This window comes from Pezoporus wallicus, unplaced genomic scaffold, assembly GCF_028554395.1.
Source record: "Pezoporus wallicus isolate ANWC-B61680 ecotype Strahan unplaced genomic scaffold, APGP_CSIRO_Pwel_v1 scaffold_2584, whole genome shotgun sequence".
Classification (NCBI taxonomy): Eukaryota; Metazoa; Chordata; class Aves; order Psittaciformes; family Psittacidae; genus Pezoporus; species Pezoporus wallicus.
The window spans coordinates 10,068,401-10,082,325 of NW_026642851.1; the positions used below are offsets into that span (position 1 = coordinate 10,068,401).

General features: G+C 42.4%; 1 protein-coding gene across 1 annotated transcript in view; it reads left to right on the forward strand.

Annotated features, from left to right (window-relative positions):
• The window catches only part of GAD2 (glutamate decarboxylase 2), a 37,639-nt gene that overhangs the window by 5,105 nt on the left and 18,609 nt on the right, over nucleotides 1-13,925 (forward strand). Inside the window, exons 5-7 of the mRNA XM_057432490.1 lie at nucleotides 1,927-2,017; nucleotides 2,832-2,944; nucleotides 6,873-6,988. Of these exons, the coding sequence (XP_057288473.1) occupies nucleotides 1,927-2,017; nucleotides 2,832-2,944; nucleotides 6,873-6,988 (320 nt within the window). The remainder of the gene's footprint in view (nucleotides 1-1,926; nucleotides 2,018-2,831; nucleotides 2,945-6,872; nucleotides 6,989-13,925) is intronic.

A 13,925-nucleotide genomic window follows, 5' to 3' on the forward strand; every position in this document is an offset into this window, starting at 1 on the left:
AGGAGCACAGTGCTGCTCCTCCCCCACCTCACTTGCTCCAGGGTGCAGCTGACCTGAGCCCTATGTGCAGCCAGCCCTGTTCCTCCCGCAGTTCCCAAAGCAAGAGGTGTGCTGGTGAGGTTCCTTGAAGAAACAAGCAGTGACAACAGGGCTGTCGCCTGGGGCTGGGTACAGGGCTGACAGAGAGCTGCTGAGACACTGCAGCTGCAAATATGAATTCTACTATTCCTCGGTTTTTCAGTGTGGATTTATTTCCAAAGCAGGAATTTTTCTGGCATCTTTAAGCTTTCCTGTGGCACAGATTCACCTAAGGTTTTCAGCTCCTAATTTTCTGTTGCTTTCTGTTGGAATTTGGGACCCTGCTTACAGTCTGGCTGAGAGACGGAACCTGAGCTGCACATACTGAAATCTCTCTCAAAATCCCATTATCAGGGGAGATGCAGTCCTCTGCAGACCGAGCCCCTGGGATTGCTGTGGCTTTGGCAGTGCTGGTGGGGTGCACATGTGCCCCAGGGCCACCTACTCCACTAGACAGCATGGAGGGCAGGGTCCAGATCCTGTTCATCCTGCTGGATCTTGGGAAAGTCCCTCTGTCCCTGAAGGGCTTTAGCCACCTGTCAGTATGGACCAGGGGAAGGTGCCAGTTCATATCTCTGGTGGGGAGGGCTCAGTGCAAAACACAGTCAGGCTGAATGGCAATGGCATGAGGCTCATCTCAGATTAAGGGCACAGGGAACTGGATTTTGCATATGTGCACCCCCAGCGCTTATCCCCTGCTCTGGTCTGCCCACACAGCCCAATTACTCTGCCTTTGTGTGCTGCAAGGTGGGAGCTGGGGAACAATTCCCTGTGCTGTTCTGCCAGCCATGTGTCGGTGCCTGATAAGAGGCCACTGGAGACCAAAGATAAGTTCTCTCCTGGTGCTGGGTCTGCATTTTGCCGACCATATTGCTCTATCTTTTGTTTTCTCTGATGGCAATACAGCATGTTGTCTGTGGGTCAGGACAGGTGTTTTCCAAGCAGAGTCTGCCTTCCTTTGCGTTGGATGGTGTTTAAGTAATTGTGAATCATCTGTAATTTGTACTGATAATTATGTCACTTAACAGGGGCTTGCGCGAAGCAACCAGTAAAAGCACAGCTTTAATGGTGCCTGGGTTTAATGGGGTTTAATGTGTCCAGGCACATTTTTAAGAAAAATCTCTAGCAGGATTTTAGGAAAAAATTAGGAGCCAATTAGATTAACCAGGTAAATGGACTGTCAGCTCATTGAGTATGTTCTTATGCATCATTCTGCTGGGGCAGCAGTGCTGGTTTTCATGGGGTTTGTTTAAAATCACAATTGCGAGCAGCCAGGCTATTTGTAATTGCTCTCTGACAGGGAAGAAATGACAAGGACCTTCACCTTCCCTGCCATCTTCGTACGATCATCAGCCATTGAGTCATGTGCAAAGCAGTCACCAAAATGTTCCATTTTCTCATTTCGCCCTGTCTATTATAATCATTAGCCATTCATCACTGATGTTATATGTACTGGCAACCTCTTCAGATGGTGTCTCGCGGTTGCCTTTCAAACCTAGCCAGGCAAAACCACATCCAGTGACAACATGTGACACACTAACAGGCACAAACAGCTATTTTTGTGCGGCAGCATTGTGTTAATTTTCAAGGCATATTGAGAGGATAATAAGGAATGCTGGAATTCATTATTCTGTGTTCAGTGTAATTACTCTGATTTTACTGAGTTTCCAATGAGAAAGAAGAGAAATCCTGCCTTTTCCAAGAAATGTACTTATTGCTATTTGCTTTGTTTCGTACCTTGAAAGCACTTCCTTCTCTGTAGAAATCAGGAGGTAAATACACCGCTTGGCACTGAATAGTTTCATTCAGAGTCATCAGCCTTACGGTAACAATTTCCATCTTATGCAGGGCACCCTAGATATTTTAATCAACTTTCAACTGGATTGGACATGGTTGGATTGGCAGCAGACTGGCTGACATCAACAGCAAATACTAATATGTAAGTAGCAGATTTTTTTTTCCCCATAATAATATTTAACATAATTTTGCAGTTATACTCTAAAATAGTGGATGCTGTAGCTGAATGAAAGAAAGAAAGGTTGCTGGAAAAACAGTTGTCTGCTTTTTAAATGGTTGCTACAGCTATTTACATGGAGACTTTCAACATTGTCCTGTAGGTTGTCTCTTATAGAATTTCATCATATTGATATGATGTTGGTTTTGCTCTCCCCCTAAAATATACAGAAAAAATATTTTAGCTTTTTGCACGCATAAATATGTAAAAAGAAAGGTGTGCTAAGTTAACAGCTGCATTCATGTAGAGGAGTTACGTACAATCCGTACCCAGAGCAGTTAGAGCCATTGCTTTTTGTAAGAAAGAGGTGCAGAATTTAAAGCGTGGGCTTTCTTTTTACTTTGGGGCTAAGAAGCATTTTTGTGCATTTGCTTAGCTTCATGCAGTGTCTTGTCATGAATAGGGCTGCTGATGTGTATGCTTCTAGACATACACACAGGTTTTTGCAAGGCAAAGGTCTGGCTCTGCTCAGCAGTTCTTGAATATAGGACAAAGCCTTGAGCCTGGAAGAGCCACACCAGATTGGTTTCACTGAAAAGGGTGGAAATGGAAAGCACTCTCAGCATTTCTACTTCTAGACGTTTGTCAAATCAGAAGGAAGGTTATCAAAAGTATTGTAAAACAGAACTCTACCAGTGCAATGTAGAGTATATTATGGATATAATGTAATGTAATATTGGAAAAAAGATGTATTAGTATTGTAGATGAAGCATTAAATATGGACATTACTACATTTCAGGTTCACCTATGAAATTGCTCCAGTGTTTGTACTTTTGGAATATGTCACACTAAGGAAAATGAGAGAGATGGTTGGCTGGCCAGGGGGCTGTGGCGATGGGATATTTTCACCTGGTACATGACATTTCAAGCTTTCTATATTTCTCAGACTATGCTATATGACATCCCCTGTAGTTAAAGAGTAAACATAATTAAATATGCATGTTTGAGAGGACACTTGCTAATAACCACCAGTGGCCTCTTTGAGATAAAGTTATTGCATGTTTATGAATTTCAGGGATGTGATTATGAAGGTCTGTTTGAGCAAATTGCACTGCATTATGAGCAGCTGTAATGGCACATGGGAAACATAATCAGAAAAGACATTTGCCTTGCAGTTTTGCTTTGCCCCCCACTTTTTTTGGATTACATGAAATAGAAAACCCATTGTGTTAATAATGGAGGGAAGAAACACAACAATGCTCTCCATTTTTCCAGGGGAAATTAAAGCAAAGAGGGAAAGACATAGCACCCCTTTCAGAGTAATTTTAGTGGGGTCAACAAGATCCTGCCAACATTACAGTATGTGGTTAGCTTTCTATGTGTGAGCTGGCCTGTTGAGGCCAGGGAGGGTACTTGGGTGGCTAGTTAACCTAAGTGCTTAAAGGCTCGAAATCTGGTTCCTTCAGGGCAAGTCAGTGAGGCAAAAAATGACCGTGGTTAACTGTAGAGAAATCACTGACTCTGATAAACATGACATTGTTAAGACATGCTTTTATTTCAATCATTCCACTTAGCCTTTTGATTTATGCTCTTTGTCGCCTCCTGTCTTATTCTGGAATTTCATTGCTAAAAATTTTGGCCTATCTATCTCACCAAATTGCAAAACATTTAAAAAAATTGACACTGGGCATAGAATATTGGCTTGTCAAAAGATAACAGACTGATAGCTGATGGGAAGGGAGCCCTTCTGGAAAGAAAGTTCATTGACCTAATGGAGAGTGAAAGTGTTTGGACTCTTGAGCAAAGGAAAAGCCTCACTGATAACAACCTAGTATGTTTAGCTCTCCAAAGACATGGAGGGTAATGTTTATGCTATGCAGAGGATCAGGCAAAGCTCATCTTCAGCTTTTCACATGTGAATGCACATGTGGGTAGTGGTGCACGAGTTTTTTCATGGGCCTTTGCAGAGAGCTGGAGAAAAGGATGAGAAGAATTTACACTTTTTGTTGGGTCCTTATTTAAAAAGCACTGAGAGCAAAAGCTCTGACAGCTTTTATTTCACTCCTGTGGCCTCCATTACACAGAGCGGCATCTAAACGTGTATCACGAGCCCAGGACCTAAGCCAAAGGCTCTGGAAACTGGACAGTGGTTGGTTACTGTGTAGTGCCTGGCCTGACTCAGTGCAGCTGGTCTTGCTGTAATTGTAAGGAACTTGCAAGTTCCTTGCCTTGCAGGCTTGGGGTGCTAATAGCCCAGCCAGGTTTGTCAGGGACCTGAGAGGAAGGAGCAGAGCTGCTCAGCCAGACCTGGGGTGGCAGGTGGGAGGGAGAGAGGCTCAGTCCATGCACCAGATCTGCCCAAGTGTGGCAAGCTGTGCTCAGGATAGTGTGAGTCAGGAAAGATACATGCCTCAGGAGGAACTGCCATCCATCCCAGGTCTGCAAGAGGTCCCTGCCTGACAGGGGGGGATCAGGTTGTCGTTAGTGTGTCAGATATGGGAGCTCACTTCACCTAGCTGAAACCTGCCTGGGGTCGGGCTTTCTGGCAGGTGTGTGTGGCTGTGCTGGCGTTTGCAGTGCTGCCCCCTCTCATCCTTTCTTTCTCTGCAATGTCTGGTTTGTGCTAGGTGCGTATTTCTAACTCACTCTTCAGCAGCACCCAGTGTTCAGGTTCTGCTGTTTTAGGCAATAATCAAAATCATCTCTATGCTGTCTTCTTATTTCAAGCTGTCACGGCTTCAGCTGAAGACCTTACTGTTGAAAAGATTCTCACTCTGCATTCTCTGGAATGAAATATACAGTATCAATACATGCAAAGCTCAAAGGCCTGATTAGGTTCTCCAGATTCTGTAGGTGTGTTTTGTTGCCTGTAATTAACTGTGGGTGTAAACACAGCTGCAAAATTAAAGGCAGAATGCAGGCTTATTAATACGCTTAAGGTTAAATGGCAAGGTAATAAATACTAATAGGAAAGCCCATTACTGGGGAACCTTAACATTTCAGTCTCGATTCTTTTGACACTGAGCCAATGACTTTGGACAAGTTAGGCCAGATTTCTTCGACTTGGTCACCTTAGTTCAGTCACTTAAGTCATCAACAGCAGCGGTTACATGGCATCTGCATTTTTTTGGGACAGATACCTAAGCATTTCCTCTTAATCTCTCCATTTCTTCTTTTGTCATTTGTGAAAAGAAGTGTAAGAATATGTTCATACCTCTCAAGATAGTTGAAAGGGGAAGAAAAAGCCTGATTTGTACTGACCCCCTTGCCAGCGATGCCATCCCTTTATGGCATTTTCCCTTGGATTCACAGGAGGACCAGGGGGGTCAGGGAAAGCCCAGAGCAGAGGTAGCCTCACTACAAAGAGCAGAGCTAGGACACTGATTAGAAACAAAGGACATGGTTTCTCTGGGCTATGGAACAGTATATAAATCTCCAGTGGGATAAATACAAATCTTACAAAAATCAAAACAGTGTTAAATTTCCCAGCACATATACCTGCTGGTGTAACATTGTGTAATGTCGCTGCTTTCACCAGAGCTACGCTGATCTGCTTAAAGGGTCGATTATCTCTTCTTATCTCACTTGGCTATCCAAGCGCTGGGTGTCTACCCAGGCTAGTTACAGCTGCTGCCATATATTCAAGGGAGAGGGGTGTATATGTCTGCAGGGCAAGTCATCCCACTTACCACAAACGGCTACCTTAGGATGAGCTGAGCTGTCTTTGGAAGTGCATGTCTTGTGCTCTTCACTCCATTTTTAGATAGTTAAAAGTTGGGTTAGTTGAACTCTACCTCAGCTGCACTCTGACCTGTTCATTTAAAACCCTAAAACCATGATCAGTGTACACTTTTACTTTATATAAATATACATATCAATATATAATCAGTCTGTATATATATATAGTATATATGCAGGATAAAACTGGTGGATTTTATGTGTGTGTATGTGCGAGAGTGTGTTTGTGTGCATACATACATAAAAGTTCTCAGAGTCTGCCTCAGGTTCTGCATTATATTCCCATAGTGCTCATGCAGCATTAACGTATAACCAAACATTGTTCCACTGTGGGCACAAAGATTCAGTTTGTAAAAGTCTTTTAAAGGAAAAGGAAAGTGCTTGTTTCTAATTTACGCATTGACAATTGAAATAAGGGAACAAAGTACTGCAGAGCTGTCATCCAATAACCATCTTGAAGTGGGCAAAGTATCCATCTTATAGGTATTTTAATTGAATGTATGCCAGAGATTTTACGGTTGATGTTAGGGACATATAGCTTTTTTTCCTTGCTCCCATCAGAGGACAAATAAGAAGGAAAGTATGTGTTAGAATGACCCTTTACCTTTTTTCTTCCCTCCCCAAACTCCAGTTATCCAAAAAGATAGTGTCTATTGGGACTCACTGTGTGGGTTTCCTCAGAGCCGGGACATGAAACACCACCCTGATTTGGGAGGGGAAGGCACAGACTAGGTTTCACTTCAAAGCCCCTTAGGAAGTTGCCTTGTAAGGTGTCTGCTTGGGAGGTGGAACAGAGTGGGGACTATGTGTTGATGGTATATGACAATATAAGATTGGGGACTGAAAGGGAAAGGGCAGAAAAAATGAGGATAAAAGGAAGCCCCGGTCACCTTTTTGCAGTAGTTTTTTTTGCCTAAATTGCTGTTTGGGAGTAGTAGATTCTGTTATTGTGCAACCCAGCTGTGAGGGGCATCAGGAAGAAGAACCCATGTTTCTGCCATGTGGCATTAGAGTTAGAAAATCTGTAGCAAGACTTGTCGTTTGTTCTGCAATGATATTACAATGCATAGAAAAAGTAACAGTATATTACTGTGGACTCCAGGTGGTGCCATATCTAACATGTATGCTATGTTGATTGCACGTTTCAAGATGTTCCCAGAAGTTAAAGAAAAAGGAATGGCAGCTATTCCCAGACTGGTTGCCTTCACATCAGAACATGTATGTGTTTCTGTTTTTTCCTATCTGTTGCATCTGCTTGTATGAATTTTTGATGAATAACTGAATGGGAATTTGTAGCCAACTGTCCTCATTTCTGTTGTTCCTTCACTGGGAATAGAAAAATGGAAGGGGCTGGCTTTTTGGTATGTAGAGGGATGAGCTGTGCTGTTATCTGTGTCTGAACAAACCACTGCCATTATTTTGCTCTCACTTGTGCCTGTATAAATATCAATGTGAATGGTAAGGACCACATTAGAGGAAGAGAGCTCATCATCAGGCTTCAGCAATTTTTGCAAGGAATGTCTTTTATTCAGGTCACTCTGGGGGAACAGAAAATCGCTTTGAGTCAAAATGTTTCTAGCTGAAACCACTCCTGGTGTTATTTAATGAGAGGATGATAACATACATGAAGAGAGTAGTACAGAAATGCTCTGTGTGTGTACAGCAGAGCAGCTGTGGTGTACAGTGGGGAACTAGACTCTGATGTGGGTTTCTGCCTGTGAGCAAAAGCTTCAGCACAGGCATTGATGGGAGCTGGCAGTGGAAGCAGAAAGGGGAGGTGGGCAAAAGAGATACCGGAGTGGTCAGATATGGGAGAGGCACAAAGTATCTTGCTCTTTGAACAGCCATACAGAAGTCATACTTACTGGGGAGTTTATTTTGGCTTTATGGCCATCTAAAAATCCTTGCATCTTATAGTGGAGAATGCAGGTGCAGGGGGAAGGGGAAGAGGAAGGGTTATATCCAAGACAGGCAGCGAGCCCTCTTCAGGCTTCATGGTCCCTTTCAAAATTTCTCTCTAGCTGTAAGGGCTCAGCCAGGAAGGACTCTTCCATGGCTGGGGCTCAGCAGGATATTGTCCCTGTGAGGTAACAACATCCTCCTGGCTGCCTTCTTTGACTTATCTGAGAACCCGTTTCCATTCTGTGCAAGTATGAAGAGCAAAGAGTCCCAAGAAGTCTAAAATCAGAAATATCTAAAAGGAAATCCCTTTAAGGATGCCTTTTCTGGCATTAGGATGAGATATAATAACACAACTCCGGGCACCGTGTTGCAGAACAGTTGTCCCCAAAGCAGTCAAAGAGAAGGGTATTCTACAAATGAGTAGCAACTCTCCAAAGCTGGCTGTACAGCTACAGATGCATTATTCATATGGAAGTTACAGACCTAATAAGTCTTGCAAATAAGGTTCAGAATGATTATTTAAAATAACAAATCCTATTAATCATTAGAGAATGTCATTGTGTTCATAGTGATGGAATGTTAAACAATGAACCAAATTGTGCTATCAGTCTCAAAATAATGAAATGAGCTTTAATAGTTGTGTTTTCATGCCAGGGAAGAAGCAGTTCCCTTAGCAAATTAAACATTCCAAAATCAAATATACTGGAAAATCCATAGAACAGCATCTGAAATTGTTAAATTTTAGAAATATCTTGAAATTGCAGGTTTGTCTTTTCTTCTGTCAAGTTTTTTATGAAGTATGTAATGGCACATCTTCTAGGGAAGTTAAGAAACCACACAATGTGAAGACAGAACCCTTTAACACTTAATTGCCCAGAGGATATAGGGTCAGGATTTCACCCTCAAAACAGCAGAGGCTGTTTCACAGGAATTGCAGAGGCCTAGAAGTACAGTCCCATTTTAGGTAGGAAATGTAGTGTAGAACCTGAATAGACACTAAGATAAGAGAATGTCATTTGTCTCATTTATCACACCATGCTGACAATCTATGTGAGGTTTAGACTCCCCAGCCTGATTTTGGTTTCTGTCTGTCACAGTTGCATGCCCTTGTAAGACGATAGCCATGGAACAAGCAGACTGTAAGTGGGATACTATCATTTCCCATTTGCTTTGCACATGTGACATGATAGTAAACAAAGCTTAAAGCTATTGTATCTGTTTTGAAACTTGAAGATTTTGCTCTCAAAATTTTCAGACAGAAGCAAAGATTTGGTATCAGCAAGCCTCAGATAAGAGTTTCAGCATCACAGATCAGACTTTATTTTCATTTCTACCAGACCAGACTTTATTTTCATTTCTACCAGTCTAGAGCTTCCATTATTATAAATTAATTTAAGTTATGCCACAATTGCGGCCAGTATTACTGTAATCAGAATCTGGCCTCAGTCTGATACCATGACAGGTTCAGCTGCTAGTGGGGGAGAAGGGAAAGGAAGAGTAATTCACAGCTCCTAAGTAATTCCCTTCCTAATTTAGGAGCGCATCATGCTCCTAAATTAGGAGGCTCATTCTCTGCATGACCAGTGAAGAGAGGCATCTCTGGAGAGAAACGCGGAGCATCCGAATTAGGAGCCTAAATATTCCTTAATTTAGATGTTCTAGACCACCTTCGGGGAGGTGAGGGTGTGGGGTGGGGAGGTGTTCACCTACTTCTGTGCATTTACCACACAGAGAGATCAGCCTCCTAATATACTCAACCTACATTAGGCACCTAAACCAGGTTATGTGACTATTGCAGCTCTGTACACTCCCAGCAAGCGGATCTTCCCTGATCTGTTCAGTATGACCGTGATTTACCTGTCGCTCTGATTCTGTCTGGTTTTGTTTCACCAGTGACAGTGAAATACGCCATAACTGCTTGGGTTGGTCTTGGCCCAGGTATAATTTCACTGAGATGCACTTGTGCTCAGGACATAATTCAGTCCTCTGTAGTGCATCATCAGTGCACTTCTTTGATCTGCACCAGTGCAGGAGCAAAGTGATGTCCTTCAGGGAAGCTGTTCTGGACTGTGTATGATAGAAGAGACCTTGACTCAGAGTGGTAAAAGTGATGGATGTCAGTCATAAAAAACTATTTTTGTCTGTCGTTTCAAACACAGTGAAAACTGTAAGATGAAGGCCTCCTCCTGTGTCCCAGCACATTAGCTTTAGGTTGTTGTGAGTGTTCAGCTGAGCACATCCCTTTATCAGTGTGGAGAAAGTGGCTGAAAGGGAGAGTTGCCTTCTCAGAATATTTTTATTGATCCATTTGTCTATAACTTAAGTCCTGCTGAATTTTAAGCCATTCCCTCTTGTGATTTTGACCTGGCCAACTAGCACTCTTAAACAACAGTAATCCAGCAGTAGCTGGGAACAGTATGGGGCAGGGATAACCCGTAGCAGGCAAAAAGGACAGTCATCTTACATTGATGAGGAAATGGGTGTAGAGAAGGAAAGTTCAGCTGTAGAGAACAAGTCGGGTTGCACATCAGCCTTTGGCCTTTTTATTTGTAGTATAAATATAGCTTAAGAAAATTCCAGTTTTTCCATGGATTTGATATTTAATTAGGGGCTGTACAGACTCAATCCACAGTTCAGAGAATAAGAAAAAAGTTGGGCATAATTGGAAAGGCATATAAATTTCTTCATCTCCTCTGTTCTCCAACTCAGTAAGACTTACAGTAGTGCTTATGTTGTCCAGATTTTCTCATTTCCCACCCCTCTAGCACTCCCCCAGTGAAGAATGCATGGTCAGGTGCTCACCAAAGAAACAGCAATATAACTCCTGTTGTAGTCCTGGAAAAGAAAATGCAGAATAAGAACTGGCAGGTGATTGAGTCTGATCTGACAATAAGGGACCTCTTCATGCACTTACGGAACCAGGGGGACACAGAGAAGCTCTGTCTGCTTCTGGCATCCGCTTTGCACTGCTCTTGGGGTGACCTAGCTGATGCCTGAGGCTTCACTGGGTGTGCAGCTCTGGAATCCATGTGAAGGGAGGTGTTGTTGGCTGCTCAGGTATAAGGTCACATTCTATATAGCCACACATGCTCAGAGGGATCTCATCTCGGGGAGCGTGGGGAGTGCCTGTGTGAGGTGGATTGTCTGTGGTGGTAGGGGAGCACCTTCACAGCAATAGTGGATGCAGCATATACACAGCAACTAGATCAAACGAGACAGTTAGCAATAAATCACTGCTTCAGCTTTGTGCATGCTGATTTTCCCTTGTGGATAAGCCCCATTACTTACAGGCAATACAGCAAACTACACTGATAGCTGTGGGAGAAGAGTGGCTTTGGAAAAGTTTTTGTCTTAACAGTCTCTGAAACCTAGTGTGGAAGTTCTTGGCATTTGAGGCAGAAGGAAATTAAGAAGTAACTTCTGTCTCAAATCAAACATCTCAATAGATCTCAATTTCACACAGCCCACGGGAGATTTTAGGTAGATTTCTGCATAGAATGAAAAGCTGATCTTTAGTCCCACTGCTTCCATGGCAGGTTGCATTGCCCTCTGGCTGGCAGCTTAGGAGGGCGTTTGCAGGACTGCCACATGAAAGAAGCAGCCGGAGGCAAGACCTGTGTGGCTGGGCTTCCAGGGAAGGATTTGAGAAGCCTGGAGATCATGTTTTCCATTTGGTAGCATGAATGATGAAGGCGTAAGTTACATTTTGGAGCATATAGAGCAAGTAGGAAGTAGTTTTGTTTCCACCTAAGGAAACTAAGAATCAAACTCATGGATACGCGCATTCTTTCTTTGAATTACCCAGTGCATAACAACTAGAAAAGTATTTTTTGTTGGTATTTGAAGCAAGGGGGAAACAGTGAAAATTTGGTCTTATTTGAAGAGCAACTTAATTCAAATAGCACCATTCAAATCAATCTAAAACCATTATCCAGAAAAACAGTGCTTTAGGGCAGCCTATCCCAAAAGAGTCATTTGGGATAGGAGTCAACTTGTGACTTTTACACTGCTACAGGATCCTCCTGAACTCAGTGCAACATTTCTTATCCACAGATAATGTAAAATTACCCTTACTGGAAAAAAACAAGTGTGTTAGAAAAGCAGGATGAAGTCATACATTTAAAAAATGTGAAGTATTAGTGTGTTGTGCAGGAACACTAATACATTAATTTCTCTCCTGACATTAGCCAATAGCTTTGAAAACTGAATAGCAGTAGCTACAGGAAACAATAGGAAACATATGTCATTGCAATGTATTTAAAACTGTGATGGGGGACAGTCTACTCTTTTTGTAGATAATTGAAGGAAAAGCTATAGCTTACAATTTCATGTTAAAGACAGGACTCATGCCACGTCACTTTAATCACCTGAAGTGTAAACATTTAATCTGAATTAGTTCATACACTTTTTATAGCTGACAAAAAGAGAGCGAGATCTGCAGAAGACACCTCATCCTACTCTAAAATGGGTGCCAAAACCTTAGGAATGAGGCGCCTTCTGGAGGTGGTTTTTCTTCCCCACTATTGCAGGAGCCCAGACAGCAAGCCTAGACCAGCAACACGTTTAGATGGTTAAAATTACGATAGAAGGAGCCCAGCCTACACATCCAGGGATCCCACATTGTTTAAAGTCTAGGAGAGGTGGATCAGAAAGTGTGTTCACCTCCTTTGCAGATGGGTGGCTGATGGGGTGAGCCTGGGGTTCCAGGTCTGCCAGGCACCAGGCTGCCAGCCAGAGGATTCAGCTGGTGGATGGCTCAGCTTGATCAGTGTTTGGGAACTTACTACCCCTCATAAGCCCTCCACAAAGCTTGTGCCACTCCGGATTTATGTGAGCAAGGAGAAACAGCAATCTGAAAACCCAGCTCATGGAAGTAGGATGGTTCTTCCTGACAGCTTCAACTATGCCAGGTTATTAGGAAGTAATTTAGCAAGCTACAAAAAGAGAAACATCTGTGTATTGAAGCATTGTTCATTTAAGATAAATACTCAATATTTTCATCATAATATTTTTAATTATTCTAGTTCCTCCTTTTTCCAATAGGCCTATTCATTATTGCACCTGTAATAAATTTACACTGTGTTTTATAAGTAAAAATCCCCTGTGTTTTTACTTACAAATCTAACTACGAAAAAAATTACTATCAGGCAAGCAGACGTATTCTTAACAGCATTTGAAATACTAGACAAAGGGCAAATTCCCATGACTCAAAATCACCAGTTTATTTTCTTGATCACTAATATGCTTTTGTCACTAATATTGGCTAATTCTTTATACATTCTCCTTCTGAGGATTTTCTGAGAACCACTGAACTTTAACCACATTTCTTTTCAGAGAAAAACTGAGGTCCCGCTCTATTGAGGGTGTATTTGTAGCCTTCCATGCACCCTTTTGCAGTGCATGAAGGGAGGGAGGGAGAAAGATGCTGTGGCAGCCTGTTCCCACCCCGTGTCCTCCTGTCTCTGACAATCGTAGGACAGTGGTGAAACCCTGGACTTGCCAGCTTCTCCTAGGCTGGTTTTTCCTTCAGGACCAGCATCAGGCAGTCTGACCCATCCTCCCTCTTTGACCCTGGTTTTCTCACCTGAAGACTTTAGATCTGCATAACTCCTACATGGCTATGTTGTGAAAAATGATGTTCAAGCCCACTTCTTTGTGTCACTGAACAGTCTGTAGCCCCGTATTCCCAAAGGGGTCACGATTAATGTCCTCTTTCCTCATTAGTTCAGCCTAATCAGGCTTAATTGTGCAAACCTTTCCTTCTCTTTGACCTTTATATTTTCCTATGTTTACCTTTATATTACACAGGCAACCAGATTTCCAGCACCGTCCCAGGAATATTAACCTAAACTTTAACATTCATTATCGTGAGCAAAGTTTTCTTTGCTCTTCAAACTATATCTTTTCCATTTTCACTTTCAGCCTAGCTCTTTAGAGCCTCTCAGGCAATTGGACTAATTCCTCTGATGTTAACTTAAGACATAAAAAACAGAACAGCAGTCATATGTTTGTGACTGTATATACAGATTGACGATATCATGTTCAAAGTTTGTTTAGAAATTGTAATTGCATTTGCCCTTCTGTGCACAGATTTCTATATTTCTTCCCAATTTATCCCTAAACCTGTTTTAGTTCCTGACTGCTGTATTCCCTTCAGTCTGTAAAAAGCCTCCAGGCAGCCAAGCTATCAGCACTACATTAATTTTTTTTCCCCCACTGCTGCTTTAGCAGTGCCATGAGACTTCTCAATGAG